Below are 22,106 nucleotides of genomic sequence, written 5' to 3' on the forward strand. Positions count from 1 at the left end.
GATACTGAAATTCAGTTGGCTGGATCAATTTTTGAAAAGATTACTCAGGAGGAGAAGATTAAAGGCTGAGGTGCTTAGTTCATTGATATTAGTGGAGTTACAGCAGAAGAACCCAAACTTGAAGCAATTATACCAGACGACAGCTTATTCTGAAACAGAAGCAGAATACATTACAGGATGTTATTTTAAGAACAATGTGTTAATAAGGAAATGGAGACTGCCTCATGTTCTGGCAGATGAAAAGCGGGCGGTAGTGCACCAAGCAGTGATACCACCTGTGTACCGGAATGAAATTCCAATGGCTAGATATCTGATAATTAGGAAAGCTCAGACTAAGATACAAAAACATTTCTATTGGCCTGGGCTACATAAAAATGTAGTCAAATGTTGTCAAACATGTCAGGTGATAGGAAAACCTCAAACAGTGATTAAGCCTGCACCTTTAATTCCAATTCCAGCATTTGAGGAACTTTTTAAACAGGGTCCTAACTGATTGTGTCGGATGCCTCCCTAAGACTAAAAGTGGAAATCAGTACTACTGACAATCATGAATGTGTCCACCAGATTTCCCGAAGCAATATCTTTGAGGAAAATTACAGCAAAGGTGACTGGAGAGGAGTTAGCCAAATTCTTTACAAGCTATGGATGACCAAAAGAAATACAGTCAGATCTGGGATTGAATTTCATGTCACAGCTGTTTAAAGAAGTAATGAACAACTTAGGAATAAAGCAATTTATGTCATCAGCCAATCACCCTGAATCACAAGGTGCCTTAGAAAGGTGGCATCAGACTTTAAAGATTATGATTAGAGTATGTAGTCAAGACTATCCACATGATTGGGATTGAGGGATTCCATTTTCTTTTAGGGTTAGTTACATTTTATTAGTAACATGAATCCACTATCATAATCCATGTGAAATGTCTCAGACGACACACCCATGCAGCAGAGGGCTGTTCTCACTGACTTTACTCCGCTGACAACCGAACATATTTCTTAGGAAAATGTTCACAGCAGCCCTGTCTGAGATCCACTCAAAATGAATTCTCGAAGGGTCCTGCTGCAGTGGAGCATATTCCTTGTACTTCCTGTAGGTAATGGCTACAGCTCCAATGATACTTGCAATGAGCATCATCCCAACAAGTACCAATGCTTCAGTTGTACTAAGAGTCCCACTTGGGTTCACATCAACACGGGCACTAACAACAGCCAAGCTGACTGCGTTTGTCATAGAGACATTTACGCAGTAAGTTCCAGAGGAGTTGAAGAATTGGCGAAGGATAAGCTGACATTCATCAGCAGGCAGCACTTCACTGCAGTCAGTTTGCTGAGGATTTATGCAGTCTGCATCCAAGACAACAGTGCAAATTTCACTTGGGAAGCTTCCCTGACAGGTCACCGTGAAATCCACAGCATTTTGCTGCATCTCTGCCACAGAACCTGGCACCATATTCGATATTTGCACGATTTCCACACTTTCAATGCCCTGGACAATATTGATGGTGGTACTGAAGGTGCCATAGCGGTAGATAAGGCAATTATCTGCTGGATCTTCAACAGCCTGTCGCTTCACCAGCATCAGTCCTTCATTTGTGCCCAGAGCAGTTGTCTCACTCTCTGGAATCAACATTGTGGCAGATACAGTGGTTGATTGTTCTGAGACAGCGATTGCTGCATTTATAGTTTCATCAGAGGCAGGAGTTGCCAAGGTTATAGCTTGTTCTGAGACAGGGTTTGCTGCATTTATAGCTTCATCAGAGGCAGGGGTTGCTGAATCTATAGCGTCATCGGAGGCAGGGGTTGCTGAATCTATAGCGTCATCAGAGGCAGGGGTTGCCACAGTTATAGCTTGTTCTTTGTTGCTTGCTATTAGGGATGCCCCTAACGAGTCAACAAGATTCAGTCATTTTGAGTTAATTTATGGTCATGAAGTAAGGGGACCACTCAAACTGATTCAGGAGAAATTAGTCAGTCAGTGAGTCAAAGTTCTGAAACAACTCTCCTGGATTGTGTGACAAAATTCAGAGAGAGATAAATTAAGGCATGTGAATTAGCTAGGAAATATTTAAAGATATTTCAACAAGTGATGAAGGCAAAGGCAGACAAAAGGTCAACGGCTCATAGTTTTGTGGCTTGGGATAAAGTGTTAGCATTGTTACCGGTGTCAGGCGAACTGTTGAAGGCAAGGTTTAGTGGACTTTACCAGATTGAAAGGGGACTGAGTGGGGTAAACTATGTAGTAAATACTCCAGATAGAAGGAAGAGTCAGCGAATGTGCCATGTAAGTATGCTGAAAAAATATTTTGACAGAGGATAAACAGGTGGTGGTACTGGTAGTTATAAAGAAACGGGGTAGAAATTAAAGATTCTGAAATTGACCTTCTTCTGATTAAATTGGACAATGAGGAAGTGCTGGAAAATCTAATTGCAATGTTAGATTACCTTCCAGAAAAGTGTCAGAGTGATTTAAAAGAGCTATTGCAATCACACAAAGCGATTTATGGAGATTGTGGGGAAAACAGATTTAGCTGTATGTGATGTTGATTTGGGGAATTCAGATTCAATAAGGCAATACCCATATGGAGTAAATCCAGTAAAATTAGCTCAAGTGCAAAAAGAAATTGAATTTATGCTTAAAAATGACATCATAGAGCACAGTCACAGTAATTGGAGTTCACCTATTGTAATGGTGCTGAAACCAGATGGATCACAAAGACTGTTTTAATTAGTGAAAAGTGAATGCAGTAGCAAAAGCAGATTCATATCCTACTCCACGATTGGACGATTGTATTGAGAAAGTGGGACAGTCGACATTTATCACAAAAATTGACTTGCTGCGAGGATATAGGCATGTACCCTTATCGAAAACGGCAAAAGAGGTTATCAGCTTTTGTGATGCTGGATGGTCTATATCAATGCAAAGTAATGCCCTTTGGTATGAAAAATGCACCAGCTACATTTCAGAAGCTAACAAACCAAGTGGTTGAGGGACTGAGCAATTGTACTGTTTATATTGAAAACTTAACAGTATTCAGTCAAACGTGGGAGGAACATTTACAACATTTAATGGAACAGTATGATCGACTGCAGGAAACCAATTTGATTGCAAATTTGGCTAAAAGTGAATTCGCGAAAGCGCAAGTTACATATTTAGGCCATGCTGTTGGACATGGTCAAGTGGCCCCAGGGAGACAAAAATAAAAGCTATTGTGGAATTCCCGGTGCGTAAAACAAAACAGGAAGTTTTGAGGTTTATAGGCATGAGTGAATTTTATTGGAAATTCATGCCAAACTTCAGCAGTGCAGTTGCTTCGCTGGCTGGATTGATGAAAAACAATCAAAAAATTCCAATGATCACAGGAATGTCAGAGTGCATTTGACAGCCTTACAACTACACCTGTCCTATCAGCACCTGATTATACAAAGCAGTTTAAGTTGGGGGAGGCAGTGGCATAGTGGTATTGTCACTGGACTAGTATTCCAGAGACCCAGGTGATACTCTGGGGACCTAGGTTTGAATCCCATTACAGCATATGGTGAAATTTGAATCCAGTTATAATCTGGAATTAAAAGTCTAATGACAACCATGAAACCATTGTCAATTGTCGTAAAAACCCGTCTGGTTCACCTATGCCCTTTAGGGAAGGAAATCTGCTTTCCTCACCTGGTCTGGCCTACATGTGACTCCAGACCCACAGCAATGTGGTTGACTCTTAACTGCCCTCTGAACAAGGGCAACTAGGGATAGGCAATAAATACTGACCTAGCCAGCGATGCCCACATCCCATGAACGAATAAAAGAAAAAGTTGGCTATTGATGCCAGTGCTGTGAGTGTTGGTGCTGTGTTGATACATGATGCTGAACTGGGAATTGAGAAGCCCGTAGGATATTTCTCATGGAAGTTGAATGTATACCAAAAGAAAGCTTCAACTATAGAGAAAGAGACTTTGGCCAGAAACTTCGGGGGTGGGCCCTGCTCGCCGTTGCGTAAAAAAAAACGCGCAGTGACGTCGGGCGTGCATCCCTACGTCACTGTGCATCATTCAGACCTTCAGTTCGGCAAGCATGCACAGGAGTCGGCTGCATGCCCGCCGAACTGTCAAAGGCATATTAAGGCCATTTAAATTCCAACTGAAACAAGTAACCAAGCTGCCCGTCCAACCTTAAGGTTGGCGGGCAGGCGAAGAGCCCAGGCTGCCTTCGCATTTATCATGAAACCTCATCCACAGGCGGAATGAGGTTTCATGAAGGTTTTAAAACATTAATAAAAATTTTAAATAAAATTCATAGACATGTCCCGGCTCATGTGACACAGTCACAAGAGGGGACAGGTCTTAATTTGTTTTTCCTTTATTAAATTTTTAAAAATCAATGTAATCTCCCTGAGGCAGCTCTGTGTCTCAGGGAGATTTCTGCGCTCTTTCTCACACATGCTCCCCTTTAAGTTTAGCATTAACTTTGCAGCATTTTGAAGTATATGTAGCAAACAATTCTTCAGAGACAATTATATATACTGACCACAATTCTTTGAAGCTTCTGGAAAAGCTTCAGGACAAAAATGCAAGATCGTTTCAGTGGGGTTTATTATTGCAACTGTCCAATTTACAAATTATACATGTGGCTGGATGAGAAAATTTGATTGCAGATGCATTATCAAGAATTTAAAATTCAAACTGTAATGAACTCTGTTTTTACAGAAGACTTGTATATATTTTCATGGTTAATGCATGTACACCATAGTGTAATAGTTATCTTTGCATAGTTAAATGTAGCAAGGAATACAAACTGAAACTATCTTTTTGAAATTATGATGGTTCATTTTTTGCCAAGGAGGGAGCTGTGAAAAATGGATTTTTAAAAATATTTTTGGGGAATATTGTGTTGTTCTGTGAAAAGGCTGTGTGTGTGTGTATGATTTAATTAAGCTGGGCAGAGATTAATTCGAGGCATGTTGTCTAGTGGGTTTAAAACACGAAAAGGGTTGAGGGGTTAGGTTTGATCTAACATTTGCATTTTTAGACAAGTGGAGAGTTTGTTTGAATATCAAAAGGGAGTCAGAGGTTCCAAGAAAAATGTTTGCATCTTGCAAGAGTTCCATAGGTAGGTAGAAGAGGGGTATTATATTTTATTGACCCGAAAGCAAAGACAAGATAGAAACATGAAAGATCTCATATTTGGAATGATTTGAGTTTCATAGAGGTGTGAAATCAATGGAACGCAAGATAAAAGTGAAAAAGGGGTATTTTAGAGTTACTGTGGGTAGCTGTTTTAAGCTGTAGCTGCTGAGCTGGAACTGGGGCTGTGTGAGCTGTTGGACTATTAAGCTGGAGGTGTGAGATGTAGCAGCTGGAGCTAGAGCTGGAGCTGTGGCTGAGAGAGGCGTTTAAATCAACCATCCAGTCAAGTCAGAAAAGTCTTGGGCTGCAAAAAGCAGTTTTATTCTGAAGTTTGGATCTCCATCACAGAGTAGAAGAGGGTTAAAGGTTATGTGGTATGCCTTTATTAAAGTTACAGCAGTTTGCCTTGGGTAATATTACTGGATTGTTTATAGTTAAACATCTATAAGAGACTGTTGCCTGGAAGGTGTTTACTTGTGGGTCTAACCAAGGAGAGTGTCTTTTTGGAGGAATGTTTTGTAAGGCCAAGTTTAACTGTGTATCTGTGATCTTGTGTGCTTAAGTTTGCTTTTATTCTTGTTAATAAAACTTTTACTTTCAATTTCTTATAATCCCAAAAGTGTTACTGGACTTCTTACGACTGAGATCAGTACATTCCCTTCTCATTTTCAGAATACAAAAAAAAGGGGGTTTGGTCTGTAAGCCAAGTTTCCTTCTGGGAAATTAACACCAACTGTGATCATAACATAGCCTTGTCCTTCTAGGTGGTGTAGGCCACAGATTTGAGAGGTGCCACTGAAGAAGCATTGGCAAATTGTTGGAGTGTATCGTACAGATGGCACATGCTGCAGCTTCAATAGGCCAGGATGGAGGGGTTGGATGTTTAGGCTAGTAGAGTAAGTAGACTACTTTGTCCTGCATGGTATCAAGCTTAGAGTGTTGCAGTTGCACCAATCCAGGAAAGTGGTGTGTTTCCATCACACGCCTGACTTGTGCCCTGTAAGTGATCAAATGCCCTGTGAGTTATCAGGAGATGGCTTGCCACCCTCCATAGAATATCTAGCCTCTGACCTGCTGTAATAGCCACAGCATTTGTTTGGCTGATTTCCTGGTTAGAGTACAAAATAGCCCCATTTTATACTGTTATTTCGCTGTGGAGTATTCTAATTATGCTCATGGGAACCTTCAACAGAAGTTCACATCAGCAAGATTGGTTTGGTTTAAGTCCAGAATTAGGGCATAACTTGTCAGTTACATAGATCTAGAGAAGTCTGGGTCCATTGTATCTAGGCACCCAATAGCCAATAAAAACATCTTAAAATTACAATAAGATAGAATATAATAGAGTCTGATTCCGAAACATGCCCATAAGACAGATTAGATCATCTCTTAGTGCAATTCTAGCTCTCACTTTTTCAGGAACTGCATTTAAAATAAATACTCTGGGATCAATTTTCAACCGTAAGCTTCTTGGCCACCAACAGGTGGGTACAACTCAGCTGCTAGATGCAATTAACACAAGCCTGTAATTCTATGCAAAGCACGCCAGCCACTGGTAGGTCAGAGAATACTTATATATGCAAATTGAGGTACTATGCTGGTTGTAGGATCTGGATTCCACTCTCTTCCAGAACTGCTTCATGCAACTCAGGGTCACAGGGAGTCAGAGCCTATCTCGACAGACGATGGGCGCTAGGCAGGGTACATCCAGGATGGGATGCCAGTCCATCACAACACGTGCACGCACACAGAGACAATTTGCCACAGTCAATCCACCTAACTAGCATGTCTTTGGACTGTGGGAGGAAACGGAGCACCCAGCGGAAACCCATGCAGGCACGGGGAGAACGTGCAAACTCCACACAGACACCCGAGGTCAGGGTCAAACCCGGGTCCCTGGGTGCTGTGAGGCAGCAGCACTAACCACTGAGCTGCCTGATCCTTACACCAATTCATACAAAATAAAAACAGGAAAGGCTGGAAAAACTCAGCAGGTCTGACAGCATCTGTGGAGAGAGAAACGGAGTTAACATTTCGAGTCCAACATGACTTCTTCTGGCCAAAGGAACACACCTTTCCAATTGTTTTGGTGGAAAAGGGTAAAGCATGCAGCATGTATTCCATTCATTTTTGTGAGGCCAGGGGGAGCAGGAATGCCTCTTAAATCATCAACAATGGCTCAGTTTGCTCTTGGAGCCACCAGATTCCACACCCCCCTCAGCTTGGTGTACTCATCTACTTGCCAACACTCAATGAGCACTTGGCAGCTCACCTGAATTTTGCTGACGAGACCTCAAACTAACTTTAGGCCAACTGGCAGCAGAGCCATTTTGCCGACTTCTCAACTCTTTTGGTGCAAGTTTAAAATCCTCCTTCTGATACTAAGCATAAAATGGACATGCTACCAGAAAATGTATGTGACTGATAGTAACACTGAAGGCAAAATTCATACCAAATATTTTTAACCTCTTGATTGCTGGTATTTTATATGCTTGAAACCAAAACAAAGGTCGAGCTGAACTTTGTGCATAAAATTGCTTTATTATTGTTGCTTTCAAGCTGTTCAGTTAATCATGAGTTAAAGCAAAGTTAAGGCACCTGTATTTTTACCACTTTGAAGTCCCTATGTGGCAGTATTAACATGTTGGTCCTAGGTCACAAAACTCACGCCAACACCCATGTTCAAAAACAAAATATTGTTCCCTGCAGATACCTAACAAACACTACCAGTGTATAACTATACATCACTTCTATTCTGTAATATATAAAACGATAGCTCCCAGTTTCTCAGTGAGTACATAAACAGTCTGCTCTGCAAAGCAGCCATACAGGCCTAGGAAATCCCAAACTCAATACCAACCAAGATGATAATGTGGCTATGGATACAACCTTTACCCCTAGAAAATAGGCAGAAGATGCATGGGAACACTACCACCTGCAAGTTCCTCTCCATGCCACATTCTATTCCAACTTGGAACCATATCACTGTTCCTTCACTATTGCCAGGTCAAAATCTTGGAACTCCATCCCTAACAATACTGTGGATTTACCTACACCACATGGGACTACAGTAGCTCAAGAAGGCGATTCACCACCATCTGCTCAAGAGCAATTAGAAATGGGCAATAAATGCTGGCCTTGCCAGTGACACTCATATCCCAAGAATGAATAAAAAAATGTTGCAAATGGTATCACAGCCCTGGGATAGGGCAAAATATGCCAGTGATCTCACCTTTATGCTATAGCCTTGATTTGTGAAAACTGTACCAGCAGAGGCAGTGAGGTCATGGCAACCTTCCAACCAGCCCCCAGATATCACCAGTGTAAGGCCAAAGCAATTTTAACTCCCAGATCTCATTTATTGCCTAACGGTTGGCCACTGGCCTGAAACTGACAGCTGACCTGCAGGCTGGAGCAGAAAGTTGGGCAGCAGGAGGACACAACCAGGGACCAAAGGAGAGGTCTACAACCCACAGATGTTTCACTGGGGGGGGATTTTGGGAGGGTCTTGTAAGCAAGGAGGGAGGGGGAATCCTGGGCAAGGTGATGCCTAAACTTCCCTCGTGTAGCCAGGAGCAATCCAAGAGGTATATTGAGGGAGCCAGAGGACCAGGAAGATCCCAGTACAAGTGGGAAGAGCAGGCATGGTACACCCTCTGCCCAGTTGTATCTGAAAATTGCCACAGGGACCTATAGCTAGAAGAAATTGTACCAAGTGAACCTTGGGTATTTATGTGGCTGCCAAGATAGCAATCTTCCTCCCAATCCATTCCGATTTCCAATTTTGATTTCTGGCTGTCCCTTTTTCAGGTGAGAAACAGAGATGACAGTTGGAAATTGTCCTCAGTAGGTCCTGCTTCAGTTGTTGGTAAATTTCTCAGTCGCAAATTTTCACGAACCTGCTCCCTCGGTCAAGTGCAACTAACAGGGGACAATGATCTCTGTTCTTGACCCCACCAGTGTATCCAAGGTCAGAAGAGATCACTTCATTTAAACAATTGTGTCTTGGGTCTGGCTTGGAGATCCCGTAACATATGCGTCCGATTTTTTTCACTCGACTTGCAGCTCACTGGAGGATAGAACCAAGTTTCCCACAGTCATCCTCAATAGGAGTCACAATTGGAGGAACAGTAAGTGGGGGGAGGGAAAACATGCTGCAATTGGAGGGTTGGGGGTGGGGTCAGGAAGTAGCCTCTAAATGAGTAAAACTCCCAAACTGCTGATTGGTATGGTGCTTCTATAATCAGCAGCTGAACAGTCTGAGAGTCAGTTTAATAATTACCAGCAATTTGCAGGACTGTGAAGGTTACTATCCTGCTGTTTGGTTTTATTTTTGCACTAGAATAATATAGCGGTGAAGGTTATTATCCTGCAGCTTGATTTTAATTTCAATCAAACCAGAGGGCCCATCAGGAGGCAGAGGTACAGAGAGATAGGTTGGATAGGGCCGCAGTTCCAATCTACAGTGAATGGGTAAGGCGTTCAGCAATAGATTAGGAGTGAAATTGGAGTAGAGAAGCAGAATAGGGGAACAGAGTCTTCAAGGCTACACTGCTACTGGAAAACCAGATGGCCTTTTTGAACCAAGGATTATTTTCAGTCACAACAGTGTTCTTGGGCACAAAGTGTCTGATGGCTGAAAGGGTTTATAACAATCTAGTTAATCAGGCACTTTAGTAACTGTCATTGGAGGAAAGATGTGGGGATAATCAAAATTGAGGTGTTAATACAGAAGATACTCAAATCCAAATAGTTATTATTCCAAAATAGAATGGCTTCTCCAATGTTGGATGGAGGAAACAGAGAAATGGAAAAAGAAAATCAAGCTGAAGGGGCAGTTGGAAAATTATAATACTATCAGGCAGAGTCAACATGGTTTTGTGAAAGGGAAATCATGTTTGACAAATTCATTGGAGTTTTTTGAGGATGTAACAAGCAGGATGGGTAAAGGGGAACCAGTAGATGTAGTGTATTTGGATTTCCAAAAGGCATTTTATAAGGTGCCAGATAAAAGACAAGACACAAGATAAGAGCTTATGGTGTTGGGGGTGATATACTAGCATGGATAGAGGGTTAGCTAATGAACGGGAAACAGAAACTGTGGATAAATGGGTCACTTTCGGGTTGACAAACAAACAGTAACTAGCAGAATGCCACAGGGATCAGTGCTAGGGCCTCAACTATTTACAATCTATATTAATGACTTGGATGAGGGACTGACTATATTGTAGACAAATTTGCCTACAATACAAAGATAGGTAGGAAAGCAAATTGTGAGTAGAGTACATAGAGTGTATAAAGGGATATAGACTGAGTGAGCAAATAATTGGCAGATGGAGTAGAATATGGGAAAATGGGAGGTTTTCCACTTTGGCAGCAAGAATAGAAAAGCATAATATTATTTAAATGGAGAAAGGCTGCAGAATGCTGCAGTACAGAGGGATCTGGGTGTCCATAAATCACAGTCAGCATTCAGGTACAGTAACAGCTTATGAAGGCAAGTGGAATGTTAGCCTTTACCAGGCGGATGAAGAATAAAAGTAGGGAAGTCTTGCTACAACTGTGAGACTGCACCTAAGGTACTGTGTACAGTTTTGATCACCTTAAGAAGGGATAATCTTGCATTCGAAACAGTTCAGAGAAGGCTAACTAGGCCGATTCCTGGGTTGAGGGTTTTTTTCTTCTGAGGAAAGGTTGAGCAGGTTGGGCCTATACTTATGAATGAGAGTTGATCTTATTAAAACACAAGATTCTGAGGGGGCATAACAGGATAGATGCTGAGAAGGTGTTTCTTCTTGTGGGGCAATCTAGAACTAGGGAGCATGGTTTAAAGAAAAAAAAAAATCACTCATTTAAGGTGGTAACGAGAAGGGATTTCTTCTTGAGAGGGTTGTTAGTATTTAGAATTTCTCTACCCACGAGCAGTGAAGGCTGGGTCATTGAATAAATTCAAGGTGAGTTGGACAGATTTTTGCAATGATAAGGAAGTCGGAGGGTGCAGTGGGGGAGGGGATGGTTGCGGGGACAGGTGGGAATGTGAAGTGAAGGCCACAATCAGATCAGCCATGATCTCACTGAAAGGCAGAAAGAGCTTGAGAGGCCAAATGTCCTGCTCAAACTCCTATTTCTTATGTTTATATGGGAAAACAGCCGCATATAGATACAAATGGAAGAGCTACTGTACCGACGCAATAGCACAGTAAACTTAGACAGTAAATTGTCAATTTGGCCTCAGGGAAGCAATTCTTCAGCACGTTCCAATTTTATTTTCTATAACAATTACTAAGAATTTTGTGGCTGACCATGAAATAATAGAAGTGAGAAATGCCAGGCTGTGGTACAGCACACACACCTGTCAAGTCCAGCAGCAGGTTGGCACAGAGGAAAAAAAAACAAACATTCCCACACTATAGATTTAAAAATAAAGCACGTTATCACCAACTTCAGAAATATGCCAACTACCCAGTTGGTAAATCTAGACAGGTCTCCTTTATCTTAGCGCCATACTTAACATAACCCATTTAACAAAGAACAGGGCTACAATGTTATCGAACAGAGGGAACAAGAAATCCCATGCATAGCTTTTTTAAAAAAGGTCTATGAAATAATTCAATGTTTTAAAAGATTTAAATTCCAAGAATTTCTGTAAGCATGAGTGATTACTAGAAAGGATGTATCATCACTTACTATTCAAATACCACTAGATAGATAAGGCTAGTTAAATACAACATTATGCTTTCTATCACATCTCACTTCTGTTTATTTATATAACTTGTGTGGATATGGGGGCTGCATCAAGAACTACAGCCCCAGCAATACTACTGCTCTCATTACATGGAATGCACATTTCATTGAAAACCCATTATAAGTATCTGCAGTACCTGTTTTGCACATAGGTGGCATTGTGTGAGGGTTTTTCAATGTTAAAGAATGCATGGTTATCTGGCATGCCTTTTGTGACACAGCTGCTGCTTCATACACAGTTTAGCAATCTCACCACACTGTTATGAAAGAAGTATGCCAAAATGACCAGAGATTTTTGGGACAATGTTTTCAAGTGATATCGACAAGTTTACCGGATAGTTTAAAAATTATATAGCCTCATCAGCCTGAGCAATAACCATCAGCCAAGCATGACGAATTAGAGCATGAAATCAGTATTTCTAGTTAACTGTTGTATAAATAGTTAAAACAAGGGGCTGTGTTATTTATGTCAAATCTTAGAGACATTAGCAACTGGACTAAAAAATTTCTCTCAAATCAAGAATGAAAACTATTCTGTACCATTTTTTCAAGTTGAATGTATTTTCAACAAACTAAATTTATAATCAGCGTAACATACACTGAAGTCAGCTCATGGCAGTTAATCAGATTGCAAGACTCGACAAAATGTTCTTTGTTTGTGATCAGTCTTGATTATTTTCAGTAAACCATACTGGGAAGATCAGTTGAGAAAATTCTTCTGCTCAGATTTACTTGCAATAATAACTTGCATTTACATAGTGCCCTTAATGTGAAGGAAGCACATGCATTTCAGAACTTCAGTTTTGAAGTGTAGTCAGTATTATATTGTAAGGAAATGTTGTAGTTAATTTGCATACATGAAGGTCCCGCAAAAGGCAATGAGATAATGATCCAACAATCTGTTAGGAGAACCAAAAGTATGGACAAATGGGTGAAGTTTTGCAGATTTTAATCAGCGAGCTCACATAGCACATAGGTTTAGGGTGAGCATTCTAGATTGAGGGCAAGGCAGCTGAAAGTGGGCTAAGCCGGAGGCTGGGGTGGTGGTGGTGGGTGAGGGGACAGCAAAGGAGGCCAAAGTTGGAAGATCAAATAATGCATGTTGGTAACCAGAATTAGAGGTAGCTTTTGAAGGAGAAAGGGTGTGGGCCAAGAATGACCTGGTAGATAAGGAGAAAGGTTTTGAATAAAATGCAATGATCTACAGGGAACCACTGGCAGCAGAAATTAGTATGGGACAGAATATGAGTTGTGGAGTTTAAAACAGAATGTAGTATTTGCAGTTTGGAAGTCAGATGTTGGCAAAATAAAAAAAGGCCCTGGAATATGGGTAGAATTGAACATGGGAAAAAAACTGATCAATGTGAAGTTAGGTAAGGGTATGGAGGGGATCAGTGGCTAATGATGATCATCAAGATTAAAGAAAGAGAAAATTCCAGTTACCATATTTAGATGACCACAACTCTTGTAGCACCACAAATACCAAACATGAAGAATTTAAGAGGATCTTTCACATAAGGAAGAGGACCATCATAATGTATTTTAATGATGTGATGTTCTATTTATCATATAGGTGTACTTCAAGACAGGTTGCATGTATTGCAAGCCCTTACGTGACAACCAGTTCTAATTCATAGGATCATGGAATGATTACAGCACAGAAGGAGGCTGGGTGCCACTCTCTAGAGGAGCAATTTAGCTGGTCCCGCTCCCCTGCGCTTTCTCTGTAATCCCGGAAATTTTCAAGTGCTTATCAAATTCTTTTTGGAAGACCATGATTTAATTTGTGCCTCCACCACACTTGCAGGCAGTCAGGTAGTGCATTCCAGATCCTATCCACTCGCTGTGTAAAAAGAAAGTTTTTTTCTCCTGCCACCTCTGGTTCTTCTGGCAATCACCTTAAATCGGTGTCCTCTGGTTCTCAACCCCTCCAGCAAAGAACAGATTCTGTCTACTCTGTCCAGACTCCTCAATTTTGAACACCTATCAAATCTCCTCTCAATCTTCTCTTCTCTAAGGAGACTAACCCCAGCTTCTCCAATCTATCCTTGGAACTGAAGTCACTCAGCCCGACAACCATTCTCGTAAACCTCTTCTGCATCCTCTCTAAAGCCTTCACATCCTTCCTGAAATGCAGTGCCCAAAATTGGACACAAAACTCTAGTTGAGGCTGATACAGTGCTTTATAAAAAGTTCATCCTAACTTTTGTATTCTATGCCTCTATTTATAAAACACAGGATCATATATATATTTTTAATTACCTTCCCAACCTGCCTTGCCACTTTCAACAATTTGTGCATGTCACCCCAGATCTCTCTGTTCCTGCAACACTTTTAGAATTGTACCCTTTACATTTGCGCTCACCTTCCCACCAAAATGTATCACTTCATGCTTCTCTGGTTTAATTTCATCTGTTACACGTCCACCCATTCCACCAGCTTGTCTTTGTCATCTGGAAGTCAATCACTATCCCCCTCACAATTCACAACACTTCCAAGTTGTGTGTCATCTGCAAATTTTGAAATTGTGCCTTATGCACTGAAGGGTATCATTAATGTAGATTAGGAAAAGCAGTGGTCCAAGTACTGACCTCTGGGGAACACCTCAGTATACTTTCCTCCAGTTCAAAAAATAATTGTTCAGCACTACTCTCCTGTTTCCTGTCACTCAGCCAACTTTGTATCCATGATGCCAATGTTCCTTTTATCCCATGGGGCTCAACTTTGCTGACAAGCCTATTACATGGCACATTATCAAATGCCTTTTGAAAGTTTATATACACATCAAAGACATTACCCTCATCAACAGTCTCTGTTTCACATAAGAATACTCAAGCAAATTAGTTAAACACGGTTTGCCGTTAACTAATCCATGCTGGCTTTCCTTAATTAATCCACCCTTGTCCAAGTAACGGTTAATTTTGTCCCAGGTTATAATTTCTAAGAGCTTTCCACCACCAAGTTTAAACTGACTGGGGTGTAGTTGCTGGGTTCAATCTCGCATCCTTTTCTGAACACAAGTGTAACATTTGCAAGAATTATACAATAGCTATAATGGGAGAATTTAATTATTAGAATATCAACTGGGATAATAGCAGGGTAAAGGGCAGAGAGGGTCAAGAGTTCCTAGAGTGTGTTCAGAACAATTTTCTACAGCTTAGGAGCCTGGAGGCAGAAAGGGATGCGCCCAAGGCAGTCCAAGAAAATTAGGCAGGTAGTGCAGGACTCCTCTGGGGTCACGCTCACCATTCGGTTTTCCGTTTTGGATACCAGCGAGGGCATTGATTCCTCAGAGGAGCTCAGGTTCGTGGCATCACAGGCAGCGCTGCTGTACTGGAGGGGGGAAGAGCAGTAGTAATAGAGGATTCATTAGTTAGGGGAACAGACAAGCATGTCTGTGGCCGTAGACGTGAATCCAGGGTGGTATGTTGCCTCCCTGGTGCCAGAGTCAAGGATGTCATGGAGCGGCTGCAGGACATTCTTCTGGGGGAGGGTGATCAGCCAGAGGTCATGGTCCACGTTGGTACCAATGACTTAGGTAGGAAAAGGGAATGAGGCCCTGAAATCAGACTTTAGGGAGCTAGGAAGGAGCAGAACCTCTGAAGCAGTAATCTCAGGGTTACTCTCAGTCCCAAGTGCAAGTGTGTATAGAAATAGGAGAATTGAGTAAATAAACACGTGGCTGGAAAGCTGGTGTAGGAGGGAGGGCATTAGATTTCTGAGGCATTGGGACCAGTTCTGGGGAAGGTGGGACCTGTACAAGCCAGACAGTCTACAACCGAACAGGACTGGGACAAATATCCTCGCAGGGAGATTTTCTAGTGCTGTTTGAGGGGTGGGGGTGGGGGTGGGAGTTTAAAACTAGATTGGCAGGGAGTTGGGAACCTGAGGGAAAATTCAGAGCAGGAAATGGGAGATGGAGAATTAGTGAGTGACTCAAAGACGGAAGCAGCACAGGTTAACAAGTGTACAGCACAGGAATTTGGCAGTGTTAAAAATATATGTAAATGTTGGGAGCATAGGTAAATAAAACCAATGAGCTGAGGGCACAGATATACACATGGCAACATGATAAGATCGCTATAATGGAAGCTTGGCTTAAGGAGGGACAAAAATGGCAGCTCAACATCCCTGGGTATAGAGTTTTCAGGCAGGATAGGGAGGGGGATAAAAAAGGTGGGGGTGTAGCATTATTAAAGAATCAATTACAGCTGTGAGGAGGGATGATATACTAAACAAAGCATCAAATGAGGCCATATGGGTTGAGCTCAGAAATAAAAAAGGGGCAGCCACACTGCTAGAAACGTACTATAGACCCCCAAATAGTCAAACGGAATTAGAAGAGCAAATATATAGGCAGATTTCTGAGTGAAAAAACAATAAGGCCGTAATCGATGGGGGCTTCAACAACCCTAATAGCAATTGGGATACGAACAGTGTGAAGGGCACAGAGGGCACAAAATTCTTAAACTGCATTCAAGAGAACTTTTTTCACCAGCACCTAACAAGCCTAACGAAAGGAGCACAATTCTAGATTTAGTCTTACGAAATGAAGCTGGGCAAGTGGATGAAGCAGCAGTTGGGGACTCTTTTTGGAGATAGTGACCATAGTACAGTTAGATTTAGCATCATTATGGAAAAGGACAAAGATAGAACAGGAATAAAAGTTCTAAATCGGGGAAGACAAATTTTATAAAGCTGAGAGGTGAGCTGGCGGGAGTGGACTGGATAAAGCTATTAGGAGGAAAAACTGTCAAATCAGTTCAAAGGCAAGATTCTACAGACACAGTGTAGACATGTCCCCACAAAGAAAAAGTGTGGTACTGCCAAATCTAGAGCCCCCTAGTTATGCAGAAGCATACAGGCCAAGATAAAGCAGAAAAAGAAAGCTTATGATGGTCACAAAAGACTTAATACTGTAGAAAGCCTAGAGGAGTATAGAAAGTACAGGGGAGTGAAGTAAAAATGGAAATTAGAAAAGCAAAGAGAGGATACAAGAAAATATTGGCAGGTAAAATCAAAGAAAATCCTAAGATGTTTTACCAGTACATTAAGAGTGAGAGAATAACTAAGGTAAAGGCAGGGCCTATCAGAGATGTACATGGTAACTTGTGGGTTGACGCAGAAGGTATGCGCAGGGTTCTCAATGAGTACTTTGTTTTCACCAAGGAGAGGGATGATACAGATATTCTAGTTAAAGAGGAGTGTGAAATATTAGGTACAATAAGCCTAATGAGAGAGGAAGTACTGGAGGGACTGGCATCTTTGAAGATGGATAAATCACCAGAGCCAGATGGATTATATCCAAGGCTGTAAAAAAAAAGCCAGGGAGGAAATAGCAGATGCTCTGAGGATCACTTTCCAATCCTCACTAGATATAGGCCATGTCCCAGAGGATTTGAGGTCTGCAAACGTTGAATCATTATTTAAAAAGGTGCGAAGAATAGGCCAGAAAATTATAGGCCTATAATAATGGTGGGAAAATTATTGGAAACAATTCTGAGAGACAGGATAAATTGTCACTTAGAAAGGCACAGATTGATCAGGGGTAGACGACATGGTTTTGTTAGGGGAAGACTGTGCCTTACTAACTTAATAGAATTTTTTGAGGAAGTAACAAGGAGGATTGATGAGGGTAGTGCAGTGGATGTTGTCTACATGGATTTCAGTAGCGCATTTTACAAGGTCCCACATGGCAGACTGGTCACAAAAGTGAGATCTCATGGCATACAGGGACCTTCCCCCTTCGGCAGGTTGGATCCAATATTGGTTCAGTAACAGGAAACAAAGAGTAATGTTTGATGGATGTTTTTGCGAATGGAAAACAGTTTTCATTGGTGTTCCACAGGGCTCAGTGTTGGGGCCCTTGCTGTTTGTTGTATACATTAGTAATTTAAACTTAAATATGGGAGGCATATTGGGAAATTTGCAGATGTCACAAAAATTGGCTGTGTTGTTGATAGTGAAGAGGATGGTTTGGTTGAGTGGGCAGAGAAGTGGCAAATGGAATTCAATCTGGAAAAGTGTGAGGTAATGCATTTGGCAAGGGCAAACAAAGGGAATACTCAATAAATGGGAAGCTATTGAGAGGGGTTGAGGAAGAGAGACACATTGGAGTGCATGTCCACAGGTCCTTGAAGGTGGCAGGACAGGTGGACAAAGTGGTCAAGAAAGCATATGGAATGCTTTCCTTTATTGGGCGAGGTTTGGAATACAAAAGCAGGGATGTAATGATGGAACTGTATAAAACACTGGTTAGGCCACAGCTGGAATTTTGTGTACAGTTCTAGTCATCACATTACAGGAAGGACATAATTGCTCTGGAGAGAGTCCAGAGGAGATTTACAAGAATGGTGCCAGGGCTTGAGAATTGCAGGTCTAAGGAGAGATTGGATAGGCTAGGTTGTTTTCCTTAGAACAGAGACCACCAAGGTGTGACCTAATTGAGGTATACAAAATTATGAGGGACCTAGATAGAGTAGTCAGGAAAGACTTGTTTCCCCTAGCTGAGGGGTCAATTATCAGGGGGCATAGATTTAAGGTGATTGGTAGAAGGATTAGAGGGGATGTGAGAAAAAAAACTTTTTCACCCAGAGGGTGCTGGGCATCTGGAATTCACTGCCTAGGTTGGTGGCTGAGGCTGAAACGCTCAACTCACTAAAAAGGTAGCTGTATCTGCACCTGAAGCGCTATAACCTGCAAGGCTACGGACCAAGTGCTGGAAAGTGTCATTAAAATGAGCGGCTAGTTTATTTTTTCTCTTTTTAGCTGGAGCAGACACGATGGGCTGAATGGCCTCTGTCTACACAGTCACTTTTCTATGGTTCTAACAATATGCTTCCATTCCAACGAGAAAGGCAGCAGTGCTAGACCTGGTTCTTGGAGATGAGGTAGGCCAAGTAGATCAAGTGTAAGTTGGGGAACATTTAGGGGACAGTAATCATTGTATCATAAGAAATAGGTTGGTTATGGAAAAGGACAAGGTGCAATCCAGAGTAAGAATAATTAACTTGGAGAAGCCAATTTCAGTGGGGTGAGAACGGATCTGGTCAAGATCAACTGAAATCAAAGGTTGGCAGGCAAAACTGCAACTGTACAATAGACTGCCTTGAAGGACATGGTATATTCCCACAAAGGGGAAAAGCAGGGCAAACAAACACAGAATGCCCAGGATGATAGGAAAGATAGAGATTCAGAAGAAGAAAAAGAAGTATGCCTATGACAGATGTCAGGTAGACAACACAACCGAGAACCAGGCTGAATATAGAAGGTCCAGAGGGAAAGTGAAAAAGCATTATAAAGAGAAGCAAAGAGAAGTATGACAAGAGACTAGCAACTAACATAAAATGGGATCCAAAAGTTTTCTTAGGTTGGTAAAAAGAGCAGAGGGGCCAAAAAAGGAATTTACACATGGAGGCAGGGGGCATGGCTGAGGTATCAAATTAATATTTTTCATCTGTCTTTACCAAGGAACAAGATGCTGCACAGATCATGGTGAAAGAGGAGATAATTCAGACATTTGAATGGATTAAAATTGATGGAGTGGTATTGGATAGACTGTACCTAAAGTTGATAAGGCACCAGGATCAGATGGAATGCATCCTTGGATACTGAGGGAAGTGAGAGTGTAAATTGCAGAGGCACTGGCCATAATTTTCCAGCCTTCCTTAGACTCAGGATCGGTCCCAGAGGACTGAAGAATTGCAAATGTTATAGCCTTGTTAAAAAAAAAGTGTAACGATAAGCCCAGCAACTACAGGAAGGTCAGTTCGACCTCAGTGGTGGGGAAGGTTCTGGAAGTAATAATTTCTGGAAGTAAAAATAAATGGTCACTTGGCAAATGCGGGTTAATTAAGGAAACTCAGCACAGATTTGTTAAGGGCAAATTTTGTGTTTAACTAACTTGCTGGAAGTTTTTGATGAGGTAACAAGAGATTTATGAGGATAATGCTGTTGATGTGTTTTACATGGACTTCCACAAGGCATTTGATAAAACACCACACAACAGACTTATGAACGAAGTTATAGCTCATGGAATAAAAGGGACAGCAGCCACATGGATAGGCAATTAGCTGAATGACAGTAAACAGAGTATTGGTTAATGGATGTTTTTCGGACTGGTGGAAGGTTTGCAGTGGAGTTCACGGGGTCGGTGTTGCTCTTCTCAATGTATATTAATGATCTAGACAACAGGGCACAATTTCAAAATTTGGGGATGATACAAAACTTGGAAGCATTGTGAACTGAGCAAAGGATAGTGTAGAACTTCTATGACAGCTTGGTGGAATGATGGACAGGGGACAGGTGAAACTTATTGTGGAGAAGTGTGAAGTGATTCATTTTGGTAGGAAGAATGTAACACAACGTAAATTAAAGGGTACAATTCTAAAGGGAGTGCTGAGCAGAGGGACCTGGGTGTATATGTGCACACATCATTGAAGGTGGTAGAAAAGGTTGAGAGCATGGTTAATAAAGCATAGAGCATGCTGGGCTCTATTAATAGGGCGGGGAGCATAAAAGCAAGGAAGTTATGTTAAGCTGGTATAAAATACTGGTTTGGTCTCAATTAGAGTCTTGCACCCAGCTCTGAGTGCCACACTTTAGGAAAGATCCGAAGGCGTTAAAAGAAAATGTAAAAAGATTCATGAGAATGGCCCCAGTGGTGAGGAACATCAATTACATAGAAAGGCTGGAGAAGTTGGGACAGTTTTCCTCGAAGAGAAGGTTGAAAAGAGATTTGATAGAGGTATTCAAAATCATGAGGGCTCTAGACAGATTAGATAAGGAAAAAAAATGTTCCCATTGGTGGAAGGATCAAGAGTAAGGTGGCACAGGTTTAAGGTAATTGGCAAATGGAGACAGGAGGAAAATCTTTCACACAGTGAGTGGTTAGGATCTGGAATGCGCTGAGTGTGTGGTGGGGGCAGGATCAATCGAGGAATTCAAGAGAGAATTTGATTGTCATCTGAAAGGAAGAATGTGCAGGGCTACAGGAAGAAGGAGGGGGAGTGGCACTGGGTAAATTCCTCCTAGAGAGCTGGCACAGCTGGGCCCTCCTTCTGTGCTGTAAAAATTCTGAGATTCTGTAATTTGCAAACCTCCAGTCCTCTGGATGCAGCCTTATACCTAAGGAGGATTGGAAGATTATGGCCAATACCTCTGCAATTCCTGCCTTACTCCCCTCAGCATTCTCAGGTGTAAACTATCTGACTCTGGTGACTTATCAACTTCAGGTGCAACCAACCTTTCTAATACCCCTTCTTTATCAATTTTTAGCTCATCAAGTGTCTCAATTGCCTCCTCTTCCACTATACTTCGGTAGAATCTTCTTCCTTTTATAAAGGCTGGTGACAAGTATTCATTTAAAAGTACTCCTTCGACAGCACCTTCTGTCATGGATATCATAATCGCTCACAAGGGATTAGACATTGTGAGATAATTTATTAAGACTAGGCACATGGGAATTATACATAGTATAAAGCTTGAAGACAGAGCTCTGTGTGTGCTCTGCTCAAAGCAAAAGTGAAACTAAGACTGGATCACATGGCATGTCCCTTCTACTAATGTCATGCTGATATCCCTTAAAAGGCATATTACAACATCCCCATTTCTTCCTAAAGGTATTTTCCCTCTTCTAAAGGAGTATAACTATTTACAATACATGTTCATGTTTAGTTACTATTACATAACTGTATAGAACTGATGAAACTATGAGTCTCTACAGCATAAAAGTAATCTGCTGGTACGCCGATAACTTGTGACAATAATCTTGTCTGGAGGTTTCTGTGGGATTGTCACTCTTAGATGTTGTTCCTGGTTGCATTTTGGATCTTGTCCTAGATGCAATAGGGCTATAAAGGTGGTTGAGGAGGTGGAATGGATCTGATTTGTCCTCGGTTACATCTCAGCCTTGTGCATTTTTGTGTAATGACTTCATAGGGCCTTGGTCCTGAATAAAACCTTGTGATCTCCACTGGTTGCCATGTACCTTCTGTGGGAGCCTGGATGTGAACTTCCCAACTGTAAAATTGGCAATTCTCTACCTCAATTTTTATCATGCATGTTGGTTACCTTCTCTTGTAGTTTTAAAAGTTGCTCTCTAGTTTCAGAGATAGTAGTATGGGTAAGAGAAGGTAGATTGCTACGCACTGGTCTGCCAAACATAAGCTCTGCCAGTGATGGAATAGTTGCACTTAAAGGTATTGCTCTCAGGTGTAAAATTGCAATGTGTAGGTCTTGCTTGGC

At 41.6% G+C, this 22,106-nt stretch overlaps 2 protein-coding genes across 4 annotated transcripts in view; both read right to left on the reverse strand.

The window, feature by feature from the left end:
- The window catches only part of cdk6 (cyclin dependent kinase 6), a 328,683-nt gene that overhangs the window by 272,456 nt on the left and 34,121 nt on the right, over positions 1 to 22,106 (reverse strand). The window lies entirely within an intron of this gene.
- On the reverse strand, positions 857 to 21,266 carry LOC144672286 (uncharacterized). The gene is made up of 4 exons (XM_078534136.1): positions 21,117 to 21,266; positions 15,108 to 15,194; positions 7,390 to 7,498; positions 857 to 1,880 (listed from the first exon to the last, which is right to left on the reverse strand). The coding sequence occupies exons 1-4, from the start codon at positions 21,264 to 21,266 to the stop codon at positions 925 to 927; spliced, it is 1,302 nt and encodes a 433-aa protein (XP_078390262.1). The 3' UTR covers positions 857 to 924.

Source organism: Cetorhinus maximus, chromosome 3 (genome assembly GCF_964194155.1).
Source record: "Cetorhinus maximus chromosome 3, sCetMax3.hap1.1, whole genome shotgun sequence".
NCBI classification, from domain to species: domain Eukaryota; kingdom Metazoa; phylum Chordata; class Chondrichthyes; order Lamniformes; family Cetorhinidae; genus Cetorhinus; species Cetorhinus maximus.

What these genes read in the sequence shown, in the direction of transcription:
- LOC144672286 (XM_078534136.1), bottom strand. Translation starts at nt 21,266, where the DNA reads ATGATATCCATGACAGAAGGTGCTGTCGAAGGAGTACTTTTAAATGAA. An exon ending in TAAAAATTGATAAAGAAGGG is followed by an intron (nt 15,195 to 21,116) that starts GTATTAGAAAGG and finishes TCCCCCCTCCAG; the next exon opens with TACAGCAGCGCTGCCTGTGA. An exon ending in GTCTCGTCAGCAAAATTCAG is followed by an intron (nt 1,881 to 7,389) that starts GTGAGCTGCCAA and finishes TTGACTCGTTAG; the next exon opens with GGGCATCCCTAATAGCAAGC.